Genomic DNA, 25,767 nt, shown 5'->3' on the forward strand with positions numbered 1-25,767 from the left:
TTATCTTGAAGTTTGCATCATAACTTCTCCTCAGCTGCCGGTTTACCTGCCGAACTTCCACCCACTTTTCTCCAGATTCGCTACGTTTCTCCACTTTCTGTGATCTCGTCTCTTATTTTCTTTCTTATACTATTTTTTATTTTTCTTCTTCGTGACAGGGGTTCGCTTTGGCCTGGGGAGTTAAATTCAGCATTCGCTTTAAAGATATCTGGCGCCATCTAGCGTTGTGAATGGGTATAACGTCTAGACCTCGAATGTAAGACGACCCCCACTTTTTCAGTCTTATTTCAATGCAAAAAACACTGTCTTATATTCAGGCCAATACGGTACTTGACAAGAAAAAAAACAAAAAAAACATACACTTCTTACCGAATCTCCTACTGAAGGTTTTCCTGGAGGAAGTTTGGGGCGTGAAGGGGGGCGAGGTGGAGGCGGAGGTGGGGTTGGGTTTACTGACGAAGGGGTGGAAGGTCGTACAGGTGAGGAGGAACCTGCGGCAGAGAAAAACAAACACAGGCTTCCTGAAAAACCCTTGGACAACAGAGTCCAACGGCGGTATCATCACAGAATAAATGAATGATATATGGAAATCCAATAGTGATCGTATGTCACACAGCATAAATAACGGTGTATTCGGGCAGGTGAAAGTTATTTTTACAGACAATGAGCCTCTCAAAGAAAGAACCAGAGGGCTATGAGCTCACACATATAGTAAGAGCATCGTCTCATTGTCGCAAAACATATGCAATTAACGGACCATTTTCACTTTTTATGCAACACAGAACTCAACAGTAAACTGGTATCTTTTTATCCCCAACAAAATGAAAAAATACCAAATTACTTCCAAATCTTTTGTCTTCTGAACTGAACCTCCCCTTGAAAGTGGTAAAATTTTTCTTCTAAGACCCTATAAATTGTTTCCCCACAGCCTCCACAGGATAATGAAACGTTAATGTTAAAGTTTATTTTCGTTCGTTCGTTTTTATTTATTTCGAACATGTATAAAAAAAAAACAAGAAAAAAGATAAGAGAAACAAATACAGGTGGGCATTCCACCACATAAAGAAAAAAAAAACTCATCAAAAAACATTTCAGTTACATGTTCGAAAAAGGAGTGGAAGTATAAACTTATTTAATCCCACCCCCTTTCCACAACTAAACATACATTATATGCCTGTATTTACGTTTTATACTATACACTAAATTGTATAAATAAATATATATCATTTTTACAAAAATAACCTGTTTAATACCAAATGTAAGCTCTATCATTAATATAATATAACTATGATATAAATATAATATGACTATGATATAAATATAATACGTATATCTATACAAACATACAAAAACAACATGACGAAATAGCAGAACACACACAGCTGCTGATCTTTAAACACAGTCTTCACTTTTATACCTCAAATAAACTATGTCTTTATATTTCTTAAATTGTTTTATGTTTGTACATTCTTTTAACTCCAAATTCAAATCATTTCAGTTTGATTCCACAAACTGATACACAAAAACCTATTTTTGTTGTACGCACAAATAAAGATTTGAAGTTTAGGTTTCCCCTTAACCCCCTTCCCTCCCAATAAATAATTTCTGAATGTTATCCGGTAGCGAATGATTTTTCGCTTTAAACATTACTTGTGCAGATTGAAATGCCACTAAATCCATAAGTTTTAATACTTTAGCCTGTAAGAATAGTGAGTTAGTGTGATCTCTATGTCCAGCCTTATGAATGTATCGTTTGTATTCTTATTTTGAAAAGCCACTGGCTCATCGATGCCATTCTCATGTCTGAATTCCTGCTGCTATGTGTAAACTGTCACGGTTTAGCTGTGGTCCAGCACAAAAACACACAAACTTCAGCATGACAACGATGAACCACTCACCGCTGCTCGTACCAGTGGCTCCAGATGTGGGACCCGGTGATGAAACCACTGCCCGGTATGTTGGGGGAGGAGGCGGCGGTGGTGAACTCCGACTCCCTTGGCTCGAATCTTTGGGGGAGGAGACGACTTCAGCAGCGCTGTCCTCTTTGGGCTGAGGGGCATCTGTGTTTTTGGATTGCTCCCCTTGGGAGAGGACGGCGGGTGGGGAAACCGACGGGACTGCGGGTTCTTCGGGAGGGGGGGTCCCTGCCGGAGGAGTGTCTGCTTTGGGGGCGTGGACCGGTGGGACGACGGCAGGAAAGGATGATGAAAGCTCCTTTGGTGCAGGAGGGGGAGAGGTGGCATGTGTGAGAGGATCTTCTGGTGTGGCTGGGCCAGAACGTGGAGCGGGAGCAGCAGGTTCCTCTGAAGGAGGTGGGGAGGTTGGTAGAGGAGGTGCCGGGGCTTCTTTAGTGGGAGGGGGGGTAGGGAGAGGTGGTGCATGCTCTTCCTGTGGAGGTGGTGATGTAGGGAGAGAAGGAGCAGGAGATTCGGGTGGAGGAGGTGCTGGTTCTTCCGGTGGAGGTGGCGAGGAGGGGAGGAGCTGTGCCGGATCCTCTGGTGCCGCTGGCTGCTCAGAGGACCGTTCGCTGAAGCAGACCCACGTGTCGTTCGTGTCCTCGCCGGGAGGAGGAGACTGCTCCGGCCCGAAGATGTTGTCCAAGTCGGCTATCGAGGGCTTCCGAGTTGAGCTGTCTGCATCCGCTGATGCTTCTGAGACAAACACAACCAAAGTTAGTCAGGAGGTTTACACAAGGAGATAAAACATCACAAACAGGAAAGAAAACATGCCCACAGAGACTGATGCTGAACGACGGAGGTAAACCGTCTCTGAGATTATCAAAACGTTTGTTTTTTTTACTAAGATGACTCGATGGGAAGTATAGTAGACCAAGAACAACAAACAAAAAAAACCCCTTCTCACCAGTATCGTCTGCAGAGGGGGGTCCAGTCGTCGGGGGAGATGTCGGGACATTCTTAGGTGGAAGTGGAGGAGGAGCTGAAATGACACCACAAGTTCATTTATGATTAATCCTTCCAGGTACCACAAGTAGCGTATTTTCTGGACTATAAGCCGCATCCGCTCTATTTAAAAAAAAAATATGCAAGCCGCAGATATTTATGTTGTTAGATTAGATATTTACTACATGTACAGAAGGATTTTGAACTGTAAATGATGTACATGTTTGCACCTAAATAGATCCTTTCCTAACAGTGTCTTTTAACACGGCAGCAACTTTGCTGATTAAAACGGGACAGAACCAAGAGAAAATAACCAGTATTTATTTATCTATTTATCTGTTTGAAATCTGCTTCTACCTACTTCTATCTGCTAAAGAAGAAGTAGCATATTCTTCTTTGCATTTATTTAGTCTTAGTTTTGATTCTAATTCCGGTTAGAGCGCCCCGAGCGGTGGAAGAAAAATCCACAGAATAGCTGCACTTTTGTATAAGCCGCATGGTTCAAAACCTATGAAAAATGTAGCGGCTTATAGTCCAGAAAATACAGTAACTGTTTTACCAATACCGTTTCACGCCCCTGCAGCCCACTGAGGACTGTAAATGATGACACGAGGAAGTAAAAAAGAAAAAAAGGATGGGGGACCAACAGATTGATGTACAACATAACAAAGATTGAATGTTAGCGTTTAAAAATGACTTATTTTACCACCCCCTGCCAGATGCATCCACAATAAACACATCATCACCCATGCAGCACAGTACTGTACAGTTCCACCACCTTCATGCTGAATGCAAGGGGGAGGCAGCAAGGGAAGAGGGGGGGTGGTGCATAGCAAGTATTGAACACCTCCTTCATACTAGATTACAACCAATAATAAATATGGAGTGTGAAATGGCTGATGAAATGAAATGGGCTACGTTGGTCTGACATAAAGGAACACATCACGGCCACATGGTTGTTTAATCAGGACGATGTCCACATCTGTTTGTTAGTTAGATGATGAGGGAGTAGAGGAGGTGGGCCGACGGGTCAGCGCAGTCATTCCAGGGGGATGAGGAAGTGTGCCACAGTGAGCAGGGAATCACACAACTTACTTCCTGTGGGGAAGGATCTCGTCAAAGAGGATTCGGGCTCTGGGAGAGGAGTCCCCCAGACATCGGACTCAGAAAGAACCTCTAAGTTCAGGAGGGGACAGAGAAGGCCACGTGAACGGCGTTAGCAGCAAAATAGTTATGGTTTTCTGGTACTCTGGAGCATGAATAGCAGTGTGTGTTTGAGTGAATATAAAGATGTCAGCAGGCCGGTTGAATCTAAACGATGCCGACGACGCTCGGTCTGAAAACATTCCTAGACAGATTCAGATCTGATTAATCAAGATGCATTAGATGGCAGTCTGGGACACTTGTGTCCCCATTTTTCACTTAGTCTGAACACTAAATCATCCTGGGATAGATTAAAGGACAGCCTATTAAACTAATGTCACTGGCCTAAGCAAAAACCCACTTGATCTTCAAGAAAATAAGAGTGCAAATGACGCCTTTTCTGAAACTTGGCATGATTTACAGAGGTCTTAGGAAAACGTCTGACACAACTGTATTCAGAGCAGACAGCTTTGGTGGGAGGAAAGAGCAGTTGCTCGTCTGCAATTCTGTCACATATAGTTGGTGCTGATCCTCGCTTTAGGCCAGGGGTGTCAAATGTGCGGCCCAAGAGAGATTTTCATGCGGCCCACGAGAAGTTTCCAACGCAAAAAAAAACAAAATGTTAATTTACTAAAAAGGAAGGCATAAATAATTGCCATGAATCGCAGCATATCCGATAATATATTTCTTCTACAAATCCATCGTTATTCCAAAAAGAGAGCAGTTTGACATTTTTTTTTTTAGAAGTTTTCTAGAATGCACTTGTCGATTTTATTTCTTTGTAGACGATCGTTTATTTTTATTAACTGACTACTATTATATATTTTCGCAGGAAAAATATCACTGCTAAAAAAGATGATAGAAGATATTTATTCGGAGAATTTCAGTTTTGAATACGAGGATAGTGACAAAGTAAAACAGTTAAAAAAGAAGTGCTGACTTTTCGGCACACTGGCGTAAATATCCGCGCCAATTTTTAAAAATACACACACTTAAATTGTACTGGAAAAATCTCTAAATCACAAAGAAACACTCTCGGATGTAATAAGAAAGATTTTTTTGAAAAAAGCGAAATATAAAAAAAACATACTTGTTTCTGTTTATCTTTGTAAAATGATATTAAAAGTATCTTATATCATTTGAAAAAAACAGAGACATTTCAATAAAAGATCCTGAAGAAATACATTTTACATAATTACAGTGTAAACAAAGTGCATATTTCCTTTAAAATTAACTAAACTGATACTGGATTAGAAAGCAATAGTAAAAAAAAAAAGAATTAGAAAAAAAATTTTCGCACTGTTTTTGTTATTTTGAACCTGCGGCCCGCGAGAAAAAAAAAAAGGTAAAATCTGGCCCGCCAAGCAAAATGAGTTTGACACCCCTGCTTTAGGCACAATGTCATCCGGATACTTTGAATTTGTCCAGGTTGGTCAAACAGTCTGAAAAGAAGAAGTTGCCATGTAATAACAGGTGATTGCTCTGTACAGCTGACAAAGAACCAATCCACATGCAACGACCCCTTTGTGGTTCTAACTCAAGTCTCAGTTGCGTGTAATATCCAAAAGTAAAAGCTTGAGCAAAGAATCCCCCCCTGCCCCCAATAATAAATATCTCCTTTAAAAGGTTGAGATTTTCTCAAAGCTGATGCAATGATTCACCTTTATAGCAATTTCAGCCTTATCAATGTGCATATCCTGGCAGCAGGAAGTAAGAGTACACATACCGTGACTGAAGATTGGATCCACATTTCAATGCTTTTTATTAAAGGGTTCACAAACTCTGCTTATAGTAGGGGTGTAACAATATATCGTGCCACAAAATTTCGATATTGGGTTATTAATATTAATCTATTGTGTTGACTAGTAACGACCGCGCCTCGACCCGCGGACCAAAATCTTACTCCACTCAGAAGAAACTAGTACCGTTTTGCGGTCCCGATCACGGGACTCTAGCAGGGTTTTGAGCTCTGAACTTTTAAGTCTGGTGTAGATTTAAGCCTTACCTTATTAAATTAAACCTTTTTCGGGTCGTGAGTAGGATAAACACGGAGACTTCTGCTGAGTTCGAGTGTACTTTAATGTCCCTCAACAGTGTAAGATTTTAGAACATCAACACAGCACCTAGTGCCTAAAACAGACTAATCACTACAGATAAACTGCCTAGTGTCACTATAGTCCCTGATTTACATCAGAATATAAAGAATATATTTATAAAATAATGAACCCTGAATTACCAAAATAAACTTCTTAACAAAAATAAATCTCCTCTTACACTTATAAGGTGAGCATGAATCAATCTTTTTTATGATGTAAAATTGTATGTATTTATTTACTTTTATTTATTTATTTAATTTTAGTTGTTAAATTTCTGGAAAAGAAAAAAGTCAAATCATACATGAGAGAAACTATTCAGTTTGTGGCAAAATATTTTTATTTGTATGAAACTGAAGATGCATAATGCAAACCTGACATTTACTTTTAGTTCAGTTTGTGGAAAATGGTTGGCCTGGCTTTCTCTTTAAAACTTAAACAGTTATAAAGCATTACAAACTGTAACAATAGGGCAAATGCACAGGATTGTTTTGTATTTTGTGTCTTTCAAATAAAAGACCATTATTCTAGTCATATGTTCCTCATTCAAGGTTGTTAAAAAAATACTGCTATAATATTGTATCGTATCGTGACCTCAATATCGTGTATCATACCGTATCGTGAGATTAGTGTATCGTTACACCCCTAGCTTATAGTGTATCTTGTGGAATGATACACACTTGTCTGAATTAATTTGCAAAGGCATTTTGATTTAGGACGATGGTTTTTTTTAATGCCTAAAATGGTACTTACATAACGTCTAAGAGCCTTTCATAGCCTGCATCACTTAAATCCAAAAGGGTTGGATGTGAGCAGGTGAAAGCAGAATCTGCATATCAACAGGCTGCACTATGCACATGTGCGAGACCTTAGGGGGCCAACACTGACCCAAAGAGACAGACGGGACTGACTCCAGAACTGCACACTGAGCCGAAAGGAAAAACCATTATTCAAAGAGCTGCGAGGAAGGGGGAGTGGAAGAGAAAGACAGAGAGAAAGTTATGACGGCCACAGGACTTTTCTATCAACCTTAGAGAGGCAATGAGATCGCGTTAAGAAAGACCTATACATTGCACTGCTGACATAATTTGACAACAAAAAAGCACAAGTAACAACTCCCACCACAGACCTATTTAAAAAAAAGAAACAATAGACACATTTAGAGGGAAACTGAATAGAAAACACACAGGGAGCAGTTTTACCTTCAGTTTTCTGTTCTCCGAAGGCTGTTTCCAAAGGAGGCCCAAATAAGGCTGTGGTTTCTTCAGGAACTGGTGTTTTTTGTCTTGAAGGACAACAACGGTAAAGTTATTGGCAGCGGAGCAGTGATTTTATGACACAGCTGCAGTTACAACAGTTAAGCGGTGCATACTGCACTGAAGACACAGATGGTGTTACTTTTATCATACCTGCAGTACCTAAGATACCATAAAATAGTCAGTTATAGGTTTATTGTTTTATTTCAGGGTATATTAAAAACAAATAACTCCTCACATATTACACACAGCTGCAGCACATCTCGTCTCATTCGTCCTAAAATGCTTTGTTTTAGAAAATGAATCTTTAAAAAAATGTTCATTCTTTGACATGAATTAATCAGGTTGGCAGATGTTATTGCTGATTATGTTGTTACCCAAGGGAAGGAAATCCCAAGTAAAACAAAAGTCTATGGTTGTTTATCGTAGTCCTCGGAGGTAAGAGACACAACGATAGATCGTGGGATAAGAAAGAGCAAATGCAGAGTAAACTAATGGATGAGATTGCTGGCAGCAGTTAGACAAAACTGCACTTTTGGGGGTAGAAACATCCTAAAGCTGTAATTTCTCTTATGATTAACTCTATGACAGTAGATCACACGGGAGAAGTAACGCAGGACATTTAAGTCACATTATATGCAGACTTATGGTGGATATTCCTCTCTAAGCTCCAGGGAAATATCCCTGGCTGACTCATGTTAGTCCTGATAGTTTTATAATCAAGTGACTGTTAAACAAACATCAAGAGCGAAAGCAAAGAGGGCAGCCTTTAACATTCATAACTTGTGAACGGGCTTCTCGAGGCGCAGAGTCGTAGTCTGGATGGAGTGACAGCTTTTTATGCTGCAACTTGTCATCCCAGAGGACTATTTTTGGCCTTGAGTTTATTCTCAATTACAAGGAAATTACAAAGTTTGGGTTGTAATTGAATCTTAAGTTCCCATAAAACTAATAATTTACTAGAACATTTTCATATTAAGTTAACTTCAGTAATCTGCAAAAGACTTCAGACTGTCAACCGAGCATGTATTTATTTTTGGCATTCGTGCCTTACTGCGACACCGGCAGTGGGGACAGGAACCGCGCAGAAACAGAAGAAGCAGCCTGATGTTATTTAAAGGTATGGTAGCTGAAGCGCGGGCATGCTTATGTTTTCTGAGCCTTGAACGATGGGGTTTTAATTGCCCAACAGATGCGTACATCTGTTGGTCTACTAGATAAAGAGTCTTAAATCTCATCCAACCATGACACGATCTGTCATGGTTGGATGGGCTGGAAAAATGTCACCTGATGACGAAGGATGGTATGTATCCTCTTCACCATATAACCAATCTAAGAATATAATAGTTTAGTACCGTATTTTCTGGACTATAAGGTTTTGATAGTCCATAGGACATAGGTTTTGAACCATGCGGCTTATACAAAGGGGCAGCTATTCTGTAGATTTTTCTTCCACCGCTCGGGGCGCTCTAACCGGAATTAGAATCAAAACTAAGACAAAATAAATGCAAAGAAGAATACGCTACTTCTTCTTTAGCAGATAGAAGTAGGTAGAAGCAGATTTCAAACAGATAAATAGTTATTTTCTTGGTTCTGTCCCGTTTTAATCAGCAAAGTTGCTGCCGTGTTAAAAGACACTGATAGGAAAGGATCTATTTAGGTACAAACATGTACATCATTTACAGTTTAAAATCCTTCTGTACATGTTGTAAATATCTAATCTAACAAAATAAATATCTGCGGCTTGCATATCTTTTTTAATTTTTTTAATTTTTTTAAAATAGAGCGGATGTATATCTTTTTTTTATTATTTTTTAAAAAATAGAGCAGATGCGGCTTATGTGCAATGCGGCTTATAGTCCAGAAAATACGTTAAATAAAAAACTATTATTATTATTATTATTATTATGGGTGATGGAAGTGAGAAGCAAGGGGAAAATTTCCCTTTCATGACATTTTCAAGAGTAAAAAGTACAAAACAGAAATCATGCCGTGTAAGGCGTGATGAGACACATTCCCTACGACACCTGACGAGGCAACAATGCCGTACATACCTGGGGGGCTGCGGTGCTGGAGCTGCTGCGGGCGCCGCGGGAGGAGCGGCAGGAACAACAGGAACAACACGCCTCGGTCTGGCGATCTCTTCACCTGGAGCACAGATCAAATCAACTGACCTCACGTGACCTCTGCACCGCGTTCCACTAATTCACTGCTTTTCAAAAGGTGAGGTGCAGCTAGTCTGATACTCACTGGATGTGTTCCTCTTCAAACCCTGTCACATGGGGGAAAGAGAATGACAACAAAATGTAAAAAAAAAAAAACTCAACCACACAAAGATACCAATTTCTGCCTGTTACAGTGACGGACTCAAATCTACATCCTACATCATTTCATCCACTTTCAAGAGCTGCAAATACATTGGGAGACTGTAAAATGTCAACTGGATTATTTTTGCGAAACAGTGTTGTGCGGTTAAGACAGAACAATTACGTAAGCCGTGGAGTTATGAAGGTCAGAAGATGAACTTCAGCCTGAGGTTGATTTAATCTGACCAGACCAGCAAACAAAAGATCATTTAACGACTTTCCCAGAGGCTTGCAATCTACAGGCATCCCAGCAGGTATTTAGGATAGTAAAGATAAAAAAATATTAACACAGATAAGACATAATGATACAAAGCTCTTAAAATACATTTCTCCAAGATCTACTTATAACAACACGGTTAGAAAAGGAAATGTCATTGCACGGCTGCAGCTGGCAGTCACTTAATCGTGATGAAAGTAGTGGATAGTGGCATCAAAAGGAAGACATATTTCAAAGCTCTGGAAACATGTTTTTGAAGTCACAAGAAGCCACTCTTGTCACCAGAAAAGGTGTGACGTGGATGAAGCAGGAGAGTGAAAAAAAACTTAAAAGTGATCGGGGTTTTGTTGATGGAGAGCCAACATCAGTAACGTAGCTTTTTGAGCTTTTCAAATAAATCCCCTTGTGCAAGAATGAAATGGGTGTGAAGAGGACACAAAAGACTAGAGAGGCAGAGAGGCGGAGGCATGTGAGAGGAGGGAGTGAGACGGGAGCAGATGAGCAGACACGATGGGGAGAGACTGAAGTAAGACATCAAAGAGTCCAGCTGTCAAAAGTGCAAATTTCCTCTCAGTAGAAAGACCAAGCGTGATGAAAAACAAGGACACAAGTATACTCGAGATCCTGCAAAGGGTTTTTTGTTATTTAAAAAAAAAGAGAAAAAGATGGACAAATCAAAACAAATCTGCCAACACAATTTAGACCAATAATTTCAGTTGCCGAATCCGAGTATGTCTATCTTAGTCACCCACGCTTAAGAACACGGTGAGAAGCAAAAGGGGAGAGGAAGCCATGTGACAAACATTTGGTCTAATCCCAGGAAGACTGAAGGAAAGGACACTTACCGGACTACGTTTCTGTGACCAGCAAAAAGGAAGAAAGAAGAGATACCTGATCAGAGAGTGACAAATCAGTAAAGCACACATCATATGCATCAGAAGAAGTGTCTGGCCTTGCTGGTTGAAGTTGGTAATGTGAAGGAAAAGTCCTTTATCGGTCAAACATGTCAGGTTTTATGAGACTGCTTGTTTAGGCATGTATGTTTTGATTTTTTTAGTGGAAGTAGTAAAAAGAAAACCAATCTGTGTGTTTGTGTCCATGCTTACTCTCAACTTTTGTTGGTGGCGTAGAAACTAAGCAACTGAAGACCATCAACTGAATGAGAATATTTGATCGACTTGCTAACATCATCTGTGAGCCGGCTGTGACTGGACGTAATCCAAAATATCCCGTGGAGCTGCTTCAATCAATTCTCCCTCTTCCCTCCCCCTCGTTTGTTTCCATCCATCCATTTCCTGGTCACTCTCGAGTAGAAACTGTGATATTTGCCACCTAATCTCTGGGTTTCCTTTAATATTCCCGTGTAGCCACCCATCTGCCCCTTTTGTCTCTTTGATTTCTACAAAAATCTCTCCATCTGCCACTGTCACATCCACCCCTCATCATCCCTCTCTCCCTCCATCCCTCACTTTTGTGCCTGCTCCAGTTGTGCAGTGAGCCATGAGTGATTAACGTAATGCAATCGTGGGCGGGACATGCAGCTTGCAGGCATTCATCCCATTGGACGCAGCTCAGTACAGGCTGACAGGACCAATCGCTGTGGCTCGGTCGTATGTAAACAGGAAGTGTTCTGACTTTGACAACGTGCTGATTTAGCTTCCTTAGAGGTGAACACTGATCTCTAATATAACTATGATTTAAGGCAGAAATATGAAGTTGGGTATAAAGCTGACTGGATTGATGGTAAATATTAAGAAATATGAAGAAGTCATCATAAAACTAGTAAAGATATTTGTCCAAACAATGGAGGAAATTCTAAATCTGAGAATACCTAAAGACCCAAGGACTGTATATCTGGGACTTATCCCTGTTGAAGTAATTGAAAAGAGAGACATCTACCTCTTCAAAATATTGACTGTTGCTGCTAAGAAGGCCCTGACAAGACTCTGGATGAGAAGCGATCCCCCAGGACTGAGACAATGGCTCGACATTGTTGAAGAAATATACGCCATGGAAAAATTGACTTTTTGTTTGAGAATTAGAGGAAGGGATTTTGCTCAAAAGTGGCAAAAATTGTCTACATTTAAGGTAAAATCCCAGCCATGCCCTTAAAGAAGGGAAAGATAAGAATGGCAAAATATTACATCTCCCCCAGGTAGTTATGTTATGATTGTTACTATCATTTTTTATTTTTATTATTATTATTTTTTCTCTTTCATTTTTGTGTAACTTGAAAAAGACAAAATAAAAAGTATGAAAAAAAAGAAAACTAAGATTTTTATATTACCTAAAAAGGCCTCTCTGATTTAAACTCAGACAAGTTGGGAAGAACTCAACATTTTCACTCAGTATACAACCTTTTCTCTACTGTTTTTAATCTTGTTATTTGGACTGAAAAGTGGAGAATCAAGACTACACAACTATATAAAAATCAGATTTGAGATGTCTTAGTGGAAACACCTTAAAAACAGACTCTTGTTCTCATCTTGCATGTGATCTAAAACTACTAGGTACATCATACAATATGGGTCATGCAGAGACATTTAATTAATGAACAAATGGCATGCTAGTTTACTTATTTGGCTCATATGTAGTGAGCTTGTTAGAAGCAACATGAACACAGCAAATGCACTTCCATGTAAGCAGCGAGTCTCTAGCAATAAAAAAAATAAATAAAAAAAAAAGGTCAAAGACAGCAAATGCTTACCGGACTCCTCTAAAGGGGTTGGCATCATTTAGGCAGCAAAAGCACAAACGATGAGAGACATAAAACAGGGCGACAGGAGTGGATGGGTTAGAAGCTCAGAGGTAAAGGTTCAACACTGTCAAAGCAGAGCATTTGTGTGCTACAGTACGTGGGCAGCGCTCTACATCCACTGCAATCCTAAAGAAAAAGGGGCCGGAGCGCTGCAGTTTTTTCACTGCATTTAGTTAATGTTGCTTCTCCCCTTGAACAGGTTTGGCACTTCTCCTCCCAACATGTCGGCAGCGTATCCGGGCCAAGCTTTAATGTAAACTAAGCTGATAAAATGCCTCCTCACAAGCTTGTGTGCACGTTAATAATTCATGTCGGTAATGACAAACAACGCCATGGGAATGAAGCTGGTGCAGTTGTAATACACAACTCTAAGCATCTCGGTATGCGTGCAAGGCTTTATTATGTCTCTGAATAGTCTGGGGGACATCAATGGTATTCAAATGCTCTGAATGCTCCGTGTCTAGCTTGAGTCTAGTTTTTAAAAGCAGAAGTAAGAGTGAGTCATTCATTTTTTGGTCTGGAAATAACCTATTCAGAAACATTTTTTTTTTAAAAAGGGGTAAAACTAGAAAGACCGTTTGCTTTTGGAAATTTAGCCCATCTTCCTCTTTAGGTGTCTGATTCACTTTAGTCTTGAGAGTAGGGCTGGGTGATATATCGAGATTTTAATATATATCGATATATTTTCAAACGCGATATGGTACGAGACAATATCGTTTATATCGATTTAAAAAAAAATATATATATATATTTTTTTTTTATGATTTTGATATAGCTTATTTTGTGACAAATTGACTTGAATGTTTTATTTGAGAATTGCACAAATGTTTTATTTGCACAACTGTCAACCTCAGTGGAAAAGTCTGCCTGTTACTGTCTACATTGTATAAATTGCACAGTGTATTTTAATTTAATTGTTATGCAGGAAAGGGATATTTGTTTTATTTTATTCAAGAAGCATTTTTATTCTATATATGCAGGCAGTTTATTTTATTTCATTTGTTTTATACATTTTGATATTGTGCAGACCTCTGTTAATAAAGGAACCTGTGTGACATTTGGCACGAGGCTTTGTATTAAAACTGACTGTTTTTTTAAGGGTTTGCCTCAGAAAAAAATGAAGCTAACAGAGATGCTATGCTATAATGCTTTGGGGGAAACCCGTATTATGGCACAGAAAAAATATTGATATATATCGAGTATCGCCATTTAGCTAGAAAATATCGAGATATGACTTTTGGTCCATATCGCCCAGCCCTACTTGAGAGGCAAATGTGTTATTGATTTCAACTGGTAGAGGTGATGTAGTTAGTTAGTTGTTTCAATACCACGGTCTTGGTCAAACTAAAACATGTCCAGGTACTGCTTCTATACTACTGCTGCCACAACCTTCACACTTGATCACGCTGACAGATTCGGTGGGTGAACACACCCAAGATGGATTAAATAATTGAGGCCAGAAGCTCAAATTGCTACAAGTAATCTCATTGTATACCAGACTGTAACACGAGTTCATTGTGCCCACTTTTCCTACCTTAATTATTCAAGGGGGACACCTAAGCTAACCATCCTCAATAGTGGAAAAAGAACTATAGGTTGCAGCTGGAACGGCGAGGAAGACTGAAGTCTGCTTGGAAGTCTCACTGCTAGACGTGTGACTGACTTGAGCTTTTTGATGAGCTGCATCAATTCACACCAAAAGCTCTACACACAAGTTTCACGCTGAAAAACCGAGACCCCCTGAGACGGCATCAGCTACCCAGCTAATCTCATCATTTTAAATCATAACTCGTCACTGATGGAAGAGTCTTTAAGAGCAACTTTCTTACTAAAGCAACAGTAGCAACATAATACTTTACAAATAATCCTTTATTTGTTCTTCAATAACCCCCCCCCACCCCAACTCTTGATGTAGATGTAATAAATAAACCTCTTTACTGCTCCACCTGATGGAGCAACATACTTATTTTTATCAACTTTATGATTATTTTCTCAGTTGATCGATTCAGAATCTCAGAAAATAAGCTGAAGAAGAGCATGATCACGATACTTCCTTACCATGCACATCGCCAATACATAACTAGTAGCAGAACGTTTTTTTCATGAAAACCGGCGGTGAGGAGACGTGGCGTCAGGGCTACTCACCAGAGGAGATGGGGACAAAGAGATGTTGCCGATGGAGGCTTTGAGCTCATCAACCGAAGGCGCTGCTACCACGTGATTTTTCGGCAGCGGCTTGATCTTGATCTTAAATTTCTTCCTGCGGTCCTCCTCCTCTTCAGACTCATCGGAAGAGAAGAAGTGCGCAGTTTTGGTAGGTGGTAGGAAAATGTCAAGGAAAGCAAAAGCCCTCACTTCAGACCATCCAGACTATTACGTTTCAAAATAAAAAAAACTGTCGAACCACATCCCTGGTTGAACTTTTGAAATCTTTGTGACATTTATATTTGTACTTGTACAGGTGAGTACTTTTCTACGTACATGGATACCTCCGACACTGGAACAGCGTATCTGGTTTGAGCGGTTTGACAACATCGTTACTGGATATATCAGTGGGAATATTTAACCAATCCTGAACAAACAATGCTTTTCTTTTACTGAACCGATAATCCTCAAAAGGAAATGGAGCTGTGTTAAGGATATCTGCCTCCTCTGACTCTTCATCGGGCCTGACGCTGTAGCCCTCGTCATCCAGCTCAGGAGAGTTCTGAAACACACAGTGACTCAGTGCAAATCATCCGTGAATCATGTGATCGGCATCACAACGCGGAGCTTCTGCCTCTGTGACAACAAAAGTCCTCCCGGAGAGACGGCGCCCGACTCTCAGAGGACTCAAACGAATTCTAGGTTCCCTGGGAACAAAAAGATGTCTGATACGAGCTCCTCAAAGTCCAAATCCTCATCTAAAACATAGGTGATAAAATGTTGTAAATTACTTGGTTTAATTTACTCCTTTCTCAATATTTATTCACCTGTAATAATTTTTTACAAGGTAATGTCAACAAACATGTTAAAACACAATTCCTTTTACAATGACAGACATTCATATTTGGTGTTTCCTTCATGCTGCAGATTTGAAGGGAAGTTTGTGCAGAAGAAAAACAAAGACTGCATGTAAAATAGTATAAATCAGTAGTTTAGCTCTTACTTACATATCTCTCCCAGTCGAAATCTTCATAAAAGCCATTGAGGGCCCCGTTTGACTTCTTCTGAGACTGAAAAAAAAAGAAGACACTGTTTGATTAAAGTCCCTGTAGAAGGAACGCATGTTATGTAAGACTGTATTGACTTCTATGCTACCCACAGGAGAGGAGGATTCTTAGTACAGATAACTCTCTTTAAACCTTCATGCTTGTTTTACCTTGTCATGCCAGGCAGTCTCAACATTTTTACAACATTTTTTTTGCTTCTGCGTATGAAACAGCAGCTCAAACGGCTCAAACACTGGAGGCGGACCGATTGGTTAAAGAACAAACAATTGTATTTATTATCGTCTAACGTCTACACACTAGACTACACTAGGAGCTAGTCTACTCGAAAGAGCTGAGTTCAGTACCGACTCAACTTCTTGAGGTTCCTGGCAAGCAAAAAGAACAAAGAAAGTAAATAATATACAGCTTCACCTCACAGGTTTTAGTTACTTTCAATGACAATTGATTCATTAAAAACAAATGTATTAAAAAGGTATAAAATGGAATATATTCTGTAGATAAAATAACGTATTTTACTTACACCCCCCTCTCTGTCTGGAGACCCTCTGTAGGGAATGAAAGAGAAGAAAAGGACAGGTGAAATCAAATGCTCCTGCAAATTAGTTGAGACAATATTTATAAAGGTTACTCAACACAGCCATACTCAGACACTTATTCACTTTAAAATTGCACTCCCACTGATATCCCAGCATGCAATCCTTTTACAACACAAGAATCCAATGCAGTTTAGGCTAACCACCTGAATTATTACAAAGGATTCAACTGTTTCAGCAAAATACCAGGCAGGACATTTCCATCCTTATCACATTGGAACGAGAGGAGCTTGTATCAGCAATATGATACAATATTTTGGGTATGCAAATTATTTTGATATTCAAGCTAAACTGATAAACAGGAATCAAATATGTAGTTTAACAGTGTAGCATTTAACAGCATAGCAACTAAATTTGGTGTTGGACGTCTGAGATGGCTGATAGATAGACGTAAATGTTTTTCTGTTTTAACATTCATGCAAACCCTGATTTAATATATATCTTCTGAATGGCCAATATTATGTCAAGATTCTACTTTAATCTGCTATTTTTGTCTGTTTTTCTTTTTTTCATCCGACAGAACACCTTAAAAATAACGCAAAAGTCATAAATATCTACACATTTTAAATACTCAACCAATCAATTAATTTATTTCAAGCAATAAACATAACATAAGTGACCTGCGTGCAACATAAAATTAAACAAATACCTTTTATCAGGTTTATCAGGTGCAGGTTCAAAATACAAATTCATTCGTCAACACTCGAAAAGGAGTGGGAAGAAGAAAACTTATTTAATCCCACCCCTGTTTCTCATTAACAACTTGACAGATTTTTTTTTTTTTAAGGCTTCCTCCTGTCTCAACATTTGAACCAAAACAATGAACAAAAGACGTATATCAAATTATAATAAACATTTTTCCACAGTTCACCTCACCTAAATTCACACACATTGTGTGGTATACTATTATCATACAGGACATTAGAAATCATTGAGAGGACTTACGTGGAGTCACTGTCCTTCTCTTTCTTCCGTATCCCGAAGGCCTTCCTGGTACGTTTTTTCAATCCTGAGAAGACAAAAAGAAAAAATATGCAATTATTGTACAGCAACTAAAGTTGTGTCTGAAGAGAGAGTAACTGTAGGTGGCTTAAAGGCTTGTTGTGGTCAGCTGCGCATCAACTATCATCCTGGGGATTAAGAGCAATGTTTTCATGTATTATTGAGTGACTGGCTGCAGCACTGTGAAAAAAAACCTGTCAAAACTATAAATGTGATCATGTTCATCGCAGCTTGAATGAGAACCTTGCGATCATCAGGGGCATCTTTTTGAGAGCTGAATCCACTGAGTTATGAAAATCAATCAGACACCAATTTAACAAGGAGAAGCTGTCGGGAATGAATATAGAAAGCTGCTGAAGGTCACACAGAAAGTTCAATAACACTTGATATAGCACAGGACTCCTAATGCACTCATTAGCTGTTTTTTCTGATGTAAATAGATAAACTAAGTGGAAAAAAAACCTTCCACAAAAACAATTTTAGTAATGGCTGTCAAGCAAGAAACATCAAAGTGCATTTGTTCTCTGACGTCAAGAAAAACCTTCTGGTTGCCTTTGGGCAAAGAACAAAGTCGAAACGAAAGGAAACGAACACTAAACCTTGTAAACAAAATGTGACTTTCAAATCCTATTTGGTAAAGTAAAAAAATCTATTTCAATAAAATAAAAGTTGTTTTAACACAGCTTCTGCTGTTTTACTTGCACAATATTCCTCCTGATAGGACTGCTTCACATTTAATAAGATACATTATTCCTCTGAGGAGACCTGATTACATCCCATCACTACTTCAAACCACCTCACGTTCATATTTTATGTTAAATATCAATTAGAGAGAAAAACATACTGAAAGGCCTACTCTCAAATGCTCCCACCTCTTTCTTACCCAGAATGAAAGCCCAGGCGTCCCCCTCCATTTCTTCTTTGATAACTCCTTTACTCTCATTCTCTGTCGTCTTCGTCTGGTTGTAATCTCATCACACAATGTCACGACCAACTACTCTCTTCCTCATACCGCATGCAGATGCACGCTGAGACTGAGATCAGGAACTTGATGCTACCTCTGACTTACGCACATAAACACATGCACACGCAGAGATAAAGTATCATGTCCTCAGTCTCTGTTAGTGCTCAAATTCAGCATCAGTGCCTCAACTCGTGACTGGATTACAAATGTTATTTTTGCATCAAATCCTTGAGAAAAAAGAACAGTCTTTGAAAATAAATTGGCTTACTTTTTGGTAAAAAAAAAAAAAAAAGTCTTAATCCATAGTCTTGGTATCATCAGGTGACCAAAATAAAGCTTAGCAGAATCCTTACATTGCTTTATAGGATGACAGGTAATGGAAATGCAAACCAAAAACCAAAAGAAGAAAAAAATTATTGAAGAGTTAAGACAAATAAAGAACAATAACAACTTAAAAATAGGTATTGTCATATTTATTTAGACTTTTATTTTATCGCACATCTATTTTATACCTGCTCTAACTGTGTTTTACTTTGTATCTTCTCAAGATATTTGACTAAACTCTTATTTTGCTGCTAAAACTATGATTTTTTAAAACACTTTTCTCTGCTGGTATGGATGTTATTTTCTTTTGGTAATCTTGAAACTTTTTAACCGAGTAGCCATGACTACAGAAAGTTTGTTTACATGTAGGAACAACAGATTGAGTTTCCAAAAAAAAAAAACAAGTCACGATCAACTAATCACCCCAATTAGACACCAAACGTACATATGTTGAAGAGTAGAGGTCAAGAAAAAAGCAGGACTATGAAAGCAGTTTTAACCATTTACATCTCGGTTATCACGGGGGAATGCAAGATCTTTGCACAGTTTAAAAGACAAACCTGCAGCACTGATTAGGAGACGGTGGGAGTATAATGTTGTTTGAGATGTGGCTGCAGGAGCACATTCCAGACTCCAGCACCCAATTACATGGATTCTGGACAGTACAGCAGACAAAGCATTTCAGACGGAGAGGCAGAAGTCAGGCAATGCTTCTGGCTATCAACAGATAGTATAGTCTGAGACATGTTACCCACCCACAGACTCTAGATGTTGTCTGTGACTTTTGGCCTATGTTGTCTACTGGGAAGAGCTCACCGGTGTTACTTGCCAATGCTGCATGCGACATCATCGGGACAATTGTTGCCAGGTAACAAAACAACCACTCAAACGGATTAATGATAATCTCTGGAGATTTCAATCATCCCTCTTCATATGCAATACTTTTTCCAATCTCACAGTTAGTCAGTGTGTGTATATATATATATATCTTATACATATTTTATACAATGTCTTGTTAAATACTTTAATCAAACAACACAAACCCTAGTTATTTCAAAAAGGTGATGTTTACTAGTAAGTTTAATGATGATTTGGTACAAAAAGCAGTGTCCATGAAAGAGCGAGTCTTTTAAGAGCCAAAGATCAACAGAGGATATCCAATGTGTCAACAGTTTAAAGAGACAAACTGAATCAGACGGCACAGCACAAAGAACTGTCTTTCGTCAATAGTTAATTTACTCAAGAGGGAAAGACCCGCTGCCTACACGATTAATTATTTTCCAGTGGCATATACACGATTTATCAACAAGACCCTGCAAAACCACATTCTGCACACAATACAAAGGTGTGGCTAAAGAAGAAGAGGGTACCAGTACTGTGCCGGCCCACCTGCAGGCCTGACCTTTCCCGATAGAGAATGTGACGAGTACTTTGAAACAAAAGTGCAACAACAATGATCCAGTACTGCTGCAAATCTTAAGACATATTTGCAACAAGAATAAGGAAAAACAACAACAGTATATAAAATGCTGCATAATGTTGTAAGAAAGAAAGGAAACATTATAAAGTGATGAAAGCGGCCACTCAAACACTGTTTTATTATTTATTTCACTAACAAGTGAAATAAATACGATATAATAATAATAATAATAATAATAATACACAAATTTATAATGCACTTTCTATTCGGTGAATCTCAAAGTGCTACAAGAAAAAGGTAAAAAAGTCATAAGATAAAAAAAATTTCAAAAATTTTAAATTTGGCAGATCATTGATCATAGCTGGCGTATGATTTGCTGAAAAGGTGGGTTTTAAGTCCTCTCTTAAAAGAGTCAATTGACTGTGGATATTAACTGTCATTGGTTCATATAACTCAGGTCTACAAAATAATAAATATCAAAGTAAATAAAAGGATCACTGTATCCTTTTTATTTTCATTTTGCATGAGCAGAAAGGAGATGAGAAGCTCTTTCTTATTTTTCAATTATAATGTATAAAATCGTCTTGTACTGTAGATAGTGATTGGGAACACCCATCCTGGAGTGTGGTGGCCAGATTAGTAGCTACAGAAATAGATAGTCAAGCGAGGAAAAATCATAAGAAGTCAAAGATAAAAAGAGACACCACAGAAAGAAATACAGGCACATAATGAATTGGTTTATTGTTAGTTATCAAATGAACTAAGATAGCATTATTTGGAGAAGATGGACCTTTTAAATGGTCATATGAGATCCCAAAGACCACACAGCTGATCAATCTCCTGCTATCTCTACTGAGACCTTTTATCTTTCTCATATTGTTTGTGAAAGCTGATAAGTTCAGGAGATGTTTAGAAGACAGCAGGACCCACAACAGGTAAAATGATGTGCATGTGCAGGGAGACATATCTGCATAACAGGGCTTAAATGACAGAGAAGGAAGTGTGCACACTCTAAAATTACTTGATTACTTCCGTTCAGAGGGATGCTAGCTCAAGTGCTAATGCAATTAGTGGTTTATTCTCAAGACACTGTAATGTAATTTTAGGAAAAGCTAAAGGATTTGAAGTTTTACCCTTGGGAAAACACAATACATCTCCCTTTCTAGCATCAGGGATCAGTGGTCACTTCAGAGAGAAATGTTTTAAAATGATGTTTACCTTACCTCAGGGAAAATCAGAAAATCTTGAATTCAGTCCAACCTTGAAGAAGTAGGAAGCCAACTATACACAACGCCACCCAAAGCAGCAGTGACTGTGTTGTGTGAGGTCCACCCTTCACCATTTAGGAAATGGTTATTACAAAAATGGAACCACTTTCAAACGCTCCATTTACACTATTGCAACACTTATGCAAGTATGAACCACAGACTGTGTAAGAAGAACTAGACAAACCCCCTGGTAGCACCTGCAGGTTTTCTGAAGAGTGCTTTTAAAGCCTCTTTTCCTTCATATTGCATAGCGGTAAATAGTTGCAAATAGATTGAACAAGCAGGCCTAGGAAGCCAGTTGGAACATTTATAACCTATTTCAGCCAAATTTAGGTATTTTAGCTTGGCTTATTTAGTTTGTGCTGGCGTATGATACTAATTCACATTACATTGATAGTGATCAAATATGTCCAAACATCCTTATTTCAACTGGCAAGACTGAAACAACAACCTATAGAAGTGGTACCAAGGCTATTTAAGGACTAGCAGACCTCCGTTGGGACTAGCCGCCTCTCAGCCAGCTAGTTGTGGGGGTGAGACCTGGTGGAGTCAGGAGTCAGAGCATCGGAGGGTGATTGACTGCGATGTCCCAGCAGGCTTTAATTTGGAAGGGTTCTGAAATGATCAGCTGGGGCTCCCAGCTCCAGCTGATCCACACCAGCGGAGCAGCTGCAGCTGCTGGCAGACGTCTCAAAAAGAACCTCCCGTGTCAAATATTGTTTTTGTGGCTACATCAGATATGACTGCTGCGTTTAGCTGATGCATGTTTAGTAGGGCTGGGGATCGATTCAAATGTCAAGAATCGATTTGATTCTGATTCTTAAGATTCAGAATCGATTATCAAGATTTGATTCGATCCGATTCCGATATTGATTTGGGTTAGTGTTATTAAAACTGTTTTTTGAGCTGTTGCATGAATTATATGACTGTAGTTATGCAAAATATTACTACTAGTATTATATTGAGATTCAACAGCCAAAGTATTGGCAGCTAATGATGCTGTAAGGACCAATCAGCTCCCAGAATGCTGATAGAACTGCTTTCAGAAACATCATGGGTCAGAATTTTCAAACAGATCCAGGGCAGCAAACAGACGGATGAAATCGGTTTTAATTTTTCCCACATTCCGTTTTTATTTGTTCCATTTTCGGTCTATTTTGGTTTTTAATTTTTGAGAATTTGGTTTTTAGCATTTTTTGCAAATGTAACCCCAAGACGGTATATAAAGTAATGAAATATAGACAATTTATGCAATTATAACTGAACACTTTAATGTTTTCATACCTTTAAACATATTTAAAGGCAAAAACATGGCACCAGTTATTCTCGTGTCCATCAAAACATTCCTTTTTTGGGGATAAACAAAAAAATAACCAAAAGTTGTAATGTAATGATGAAAAAAAATAATACGTAAAAAAAAAAAAAAAAAAAAAAATCTTTAGATCTTTAGACATATGAATCGATTTTTAGGAATTAATAGGGGAATCGATTTAGAATTGAGAAATCGATTTTTTTAACACAGGCCTAATGTTTAGCGTAAGCTCTCCGCTGTTTAGCTAAGCTACATCCCTTGACCCTTCCAGGCCAACCAGCAGAAGTTATTTTGGTCTAATTTTGGACAAAGAAATTCTCTAAACTTTGAATGCTTATGCTCTCTCAGGTTTTTATTCACAGTTCAGAAGCTATGCTCAGTTGTCAATACAGTGTTAAGCCCTTAGTACCAAACATGGAGACACCTATTCATTGGTTATGCTGGCTGCAAATAAAGACCAAACCCTTATTATACATTAATTTGTTGCTTTATATAATTGTACCTGATGTGGTACGAAAAAATTATCCTCCGCTTCAGCTGTCATGAATCTAGCTGTGGAGACCAAAACTGTTATTTGAACCAGGCTGTAAATATGGTTATTTCTGGTGCAAAATTGGAGAAAGGAGTCGGTGGAGATTGACCCACTTTTGGAGCACACCCCTAGTGGTCAGTCAAGGAAGTGCACCTTTTTATATTTAGGCATTTAGAACGACGGTGCTTGACATGAACTAATTCACAAGTTTTTACTTTTCTTTCCCTCCCAAGAGAAATGCCTTTAAAGCAGAAATTAAGAAGCATATTTAAACATTTAAAAAACAATTTATATGCCAAGATAGGAAAGAAGTGGAAATTTAAGTTTGCTATACTTGTATGGGCCCCATGTCTTTTTTCTTCCATCATTCTGTATTAAAACTTGGCAGATTTGCTATCGTGGTAAAAGCTCAGTGAATACATAAAAAAGATAAATTAATTTTTTTTTTTTAAATGTATGACAACGTGAAACACTTAGATTTAATGTATGGTCATATAATGTGATATGGTCATCATATCATATCTTGGCTCTTCAGAAACCAAACTACACTGTTTAGGGTCTAACTGTCATTTAGAAATTGTTTTTAAATCAAAGTCACAGGCAGCACAATCAGGAAACTGAAAGAAAAACAGGTTAGTCTTAAGCTGAGGGCTGTGCCCGAATCTGTGCACAGCACTTATTGTGCTATTTCCTGTGGGTTTACACATGTGTGTGTCTCACAGGGGTGGGGGTGAGACGAATTATCCCCAGCCATATAGGCCACAGAATTAGACATTAGCCAACTAAACGGGAAGGTAGGCTGCACAATGCTTCGGAAACAAAACACACAATTTCGCAAAATCTCAAGGATGCAAGGATGCAGACATAGGCTGATGTTTTCCACCACGAAATACACTTAAACCTTTACTCTGCCCTCTTAACAAGCAAAACATGGTCTGTTTAACAAGCTGCTCCAAAGAGGGAAGTGATGAAGAAACTCCAACAGCCAACCAAGCAGCAAAACACACACACATACACACACGCACACACACACACACACACACACACACACACACACACACACACACACCTCATGCTGCCAGTTACAGAGCAGCAGGCCAGGCCACTTCAAACTGAATGGAGGATCTGTGTTGCCGTGCATAGTAAGCAAAAGGAATGATAATACACCATTGAGATTTAAAAGCATGAGTTGAATGCTAGTGGAGAAAGGAAAGCCTCTGGATTTTAAATACCTTCTGCCAATCTGGGAATTAAATAAAAGTCCTTATGATGTAAGTTGTTTTTGTACATGTTTTTGTGTGTATGTATATTTCTTGCCAAAGGTTAGCAAACATGTTGAAGCCCATGAGCTGTTGTGGCATGCATGTCTGAGCATGCTCAGGTGGGAGAACGGCTTTCCAGAACTACGGTGCGACAATGGCAGTGTGTTGTGATGCAATGAGTGAAGCTGTTAAACAAGCCCAAGCAGCATGAGGATCCACTGACAGGCACTGACGGCTGGCTGGCTGACACACAAGGTCTGAGAACCAGAGCAAGGAGTGAGATATAAAGATAGATGGATTGACCAGGACTAATAGACCAGGGGTCGGCAACCCAAAATGTTGGAAGAGCCATATTGGACCAAAAACACAAAAAACGAATATGTCTGGAGCCGCAAAAAATGAAAAGTCTTAGAGTGCCTTAGAATGAAGACAACACATTTTGCATGTATCTATATTAGTTATAACTGGGGGAAGATTGTTTTTTTCATTATGCACTTCGAGAAAAAAGTCGAAATGTTGAGGAAAAAGTCAAAATGTTGAGAAAAAAGTCAAAATGTTGAGGAAAAGTCAAAATTTTGAGAAAAAAGTCGAAATGTCGAGAAAAAAGTCAAAATTTCGAGAAAAAAGTCAAAATGTCGAGATTAATGTTGAAGTACAATCTCGAGAAAAAAGTCGAAATGTTGAGGAAAAAGTCAAAATTTCGAGAAAAAAGTTGAAATGTCGAGGAAAAAGTCAAAATGTTGAGAAAAAAGTCAAAATTTCGAGATTAAAAAGGAAAGGAAAAAGGAAGAAAAAAAAGAAAAGAAGAAAAAAAAATAGAAAAAAAAGGAAAAAAGAAAAAAACGTCAAACATTTTTGAAAAAGCTTCAGGAGCCACTAGGGCGGCGCTAAAGAGCCACATGCGGCTCTGGAGCCGCGGGTTGCCGACCCCTGTAATAGACGGACAAGTATGTTGCAAATTCAAGGTTTTAAAGACTTGTTGGAATGAGAGGCAGGAGGAGGAGCAGACAGGTGAAGGAAGATAAGCAGTTCAATACAGGCTGATACACTACAGTGACCTTATAACGCTCCACTGAAGGTCTAGCTTAAAAAAGGGCTGTAATATAAAATGTTCTGAATAAGAACAATCGCAAAAACCAGGTCAT

The 25,767-nt window shown here is 38.8% G+C and overlaps 1 protein-coding gene across 4 annotated transcripts in view; it reads right to left on the bottom strand.

Moving 5' to 3' along the window:
* sgip1a (SH3GL interacting endocytic adaptor 1a) overlaps positions 1 to 25,767 on the bottom strand; it is a 74,645-nt gene that overhangs the window by 23,928 nt on the left and 24,950 nt on the right. The window contains exons 1-14 of one of the 4 annotated variants that reach the window (XM_061738739.1): positions 18,424 to 18,540; positions 17,484 to 17,547; positions 16,466 to 16,490; positions 16,290 to 16,310; positions 15,886 to 15,948; positions 15,377 to 15,440; positions 14,879 to 15,054; positions 9,643 to 9,664; positions 9,447 to 9,540; positions 7,339 to 7,421; positions 3,996 to 4,076; positions 2,863 to 2,937; positions 1,899 to 2,651; positions 370 to 491 (exon numbers count right to left, since the gene is read on the bottom strand). In XM_061738739.1, coding sequence (XP_061594723.1) covers positions 370 to 491; positions 1,899 to 2,651; positions 2,863 to 2,937; positions 3,996 to 4,076; positions 7,339 to 7,421; positions 9,447 to 9,540; positions 9,643 to 9,664; positions 14,879 to 15,054; positions 15,377 to 15,440; positions 15,886 to 15,948; positions 16,290 to 16,310; positions 16,466 to 16,490; positions 17,484 to 17,547; positions 18,424 to 18,454 — 1,674 coding nt within the window. In that variant the 5' untranslated portion in view covers positions 18,455 to 18,540. Of the gene's footprint in view, positions 1 to 360; positions 492 to 1,898; positions 2,652 to 2,862; positions 2,938 to 3,995; positions 4,077 to 7,338; positions 7,422 to 9,446; positions 9,541 to 9,642; positions 9,665 to 10,820; positions 10,867 to 14,878; positions 15,055 to 15,376; positions 15,441 to 15,885; positions 15,949 to 16,289; positions 16,311 to 16,465; positions 16,491 to 17,483; positions 17,548 to 18,423; positions 18,541 to 25,767 lie in introns of those variants that run through there. The other 3 variants (XM_061738740.1, XM_061738741.1, XM_061738742.1) reach the window with 3 other exon arrangements.

This window comes from Cololabis saira, chromosome 13 (assembly GCF_033807715.1).
Source record: "Cololabis saira isolate AMF1-May2022 chromosome 13, fColSai1.1, whole genome shotgun sequence".
NCBI classification, from domain to species: domain Eukaryota; kingdom Metazoa; phylum Chordata; class Actinopteri; order Beloniformes; family Belonidae; genus Cololabis; species Cololabis saira.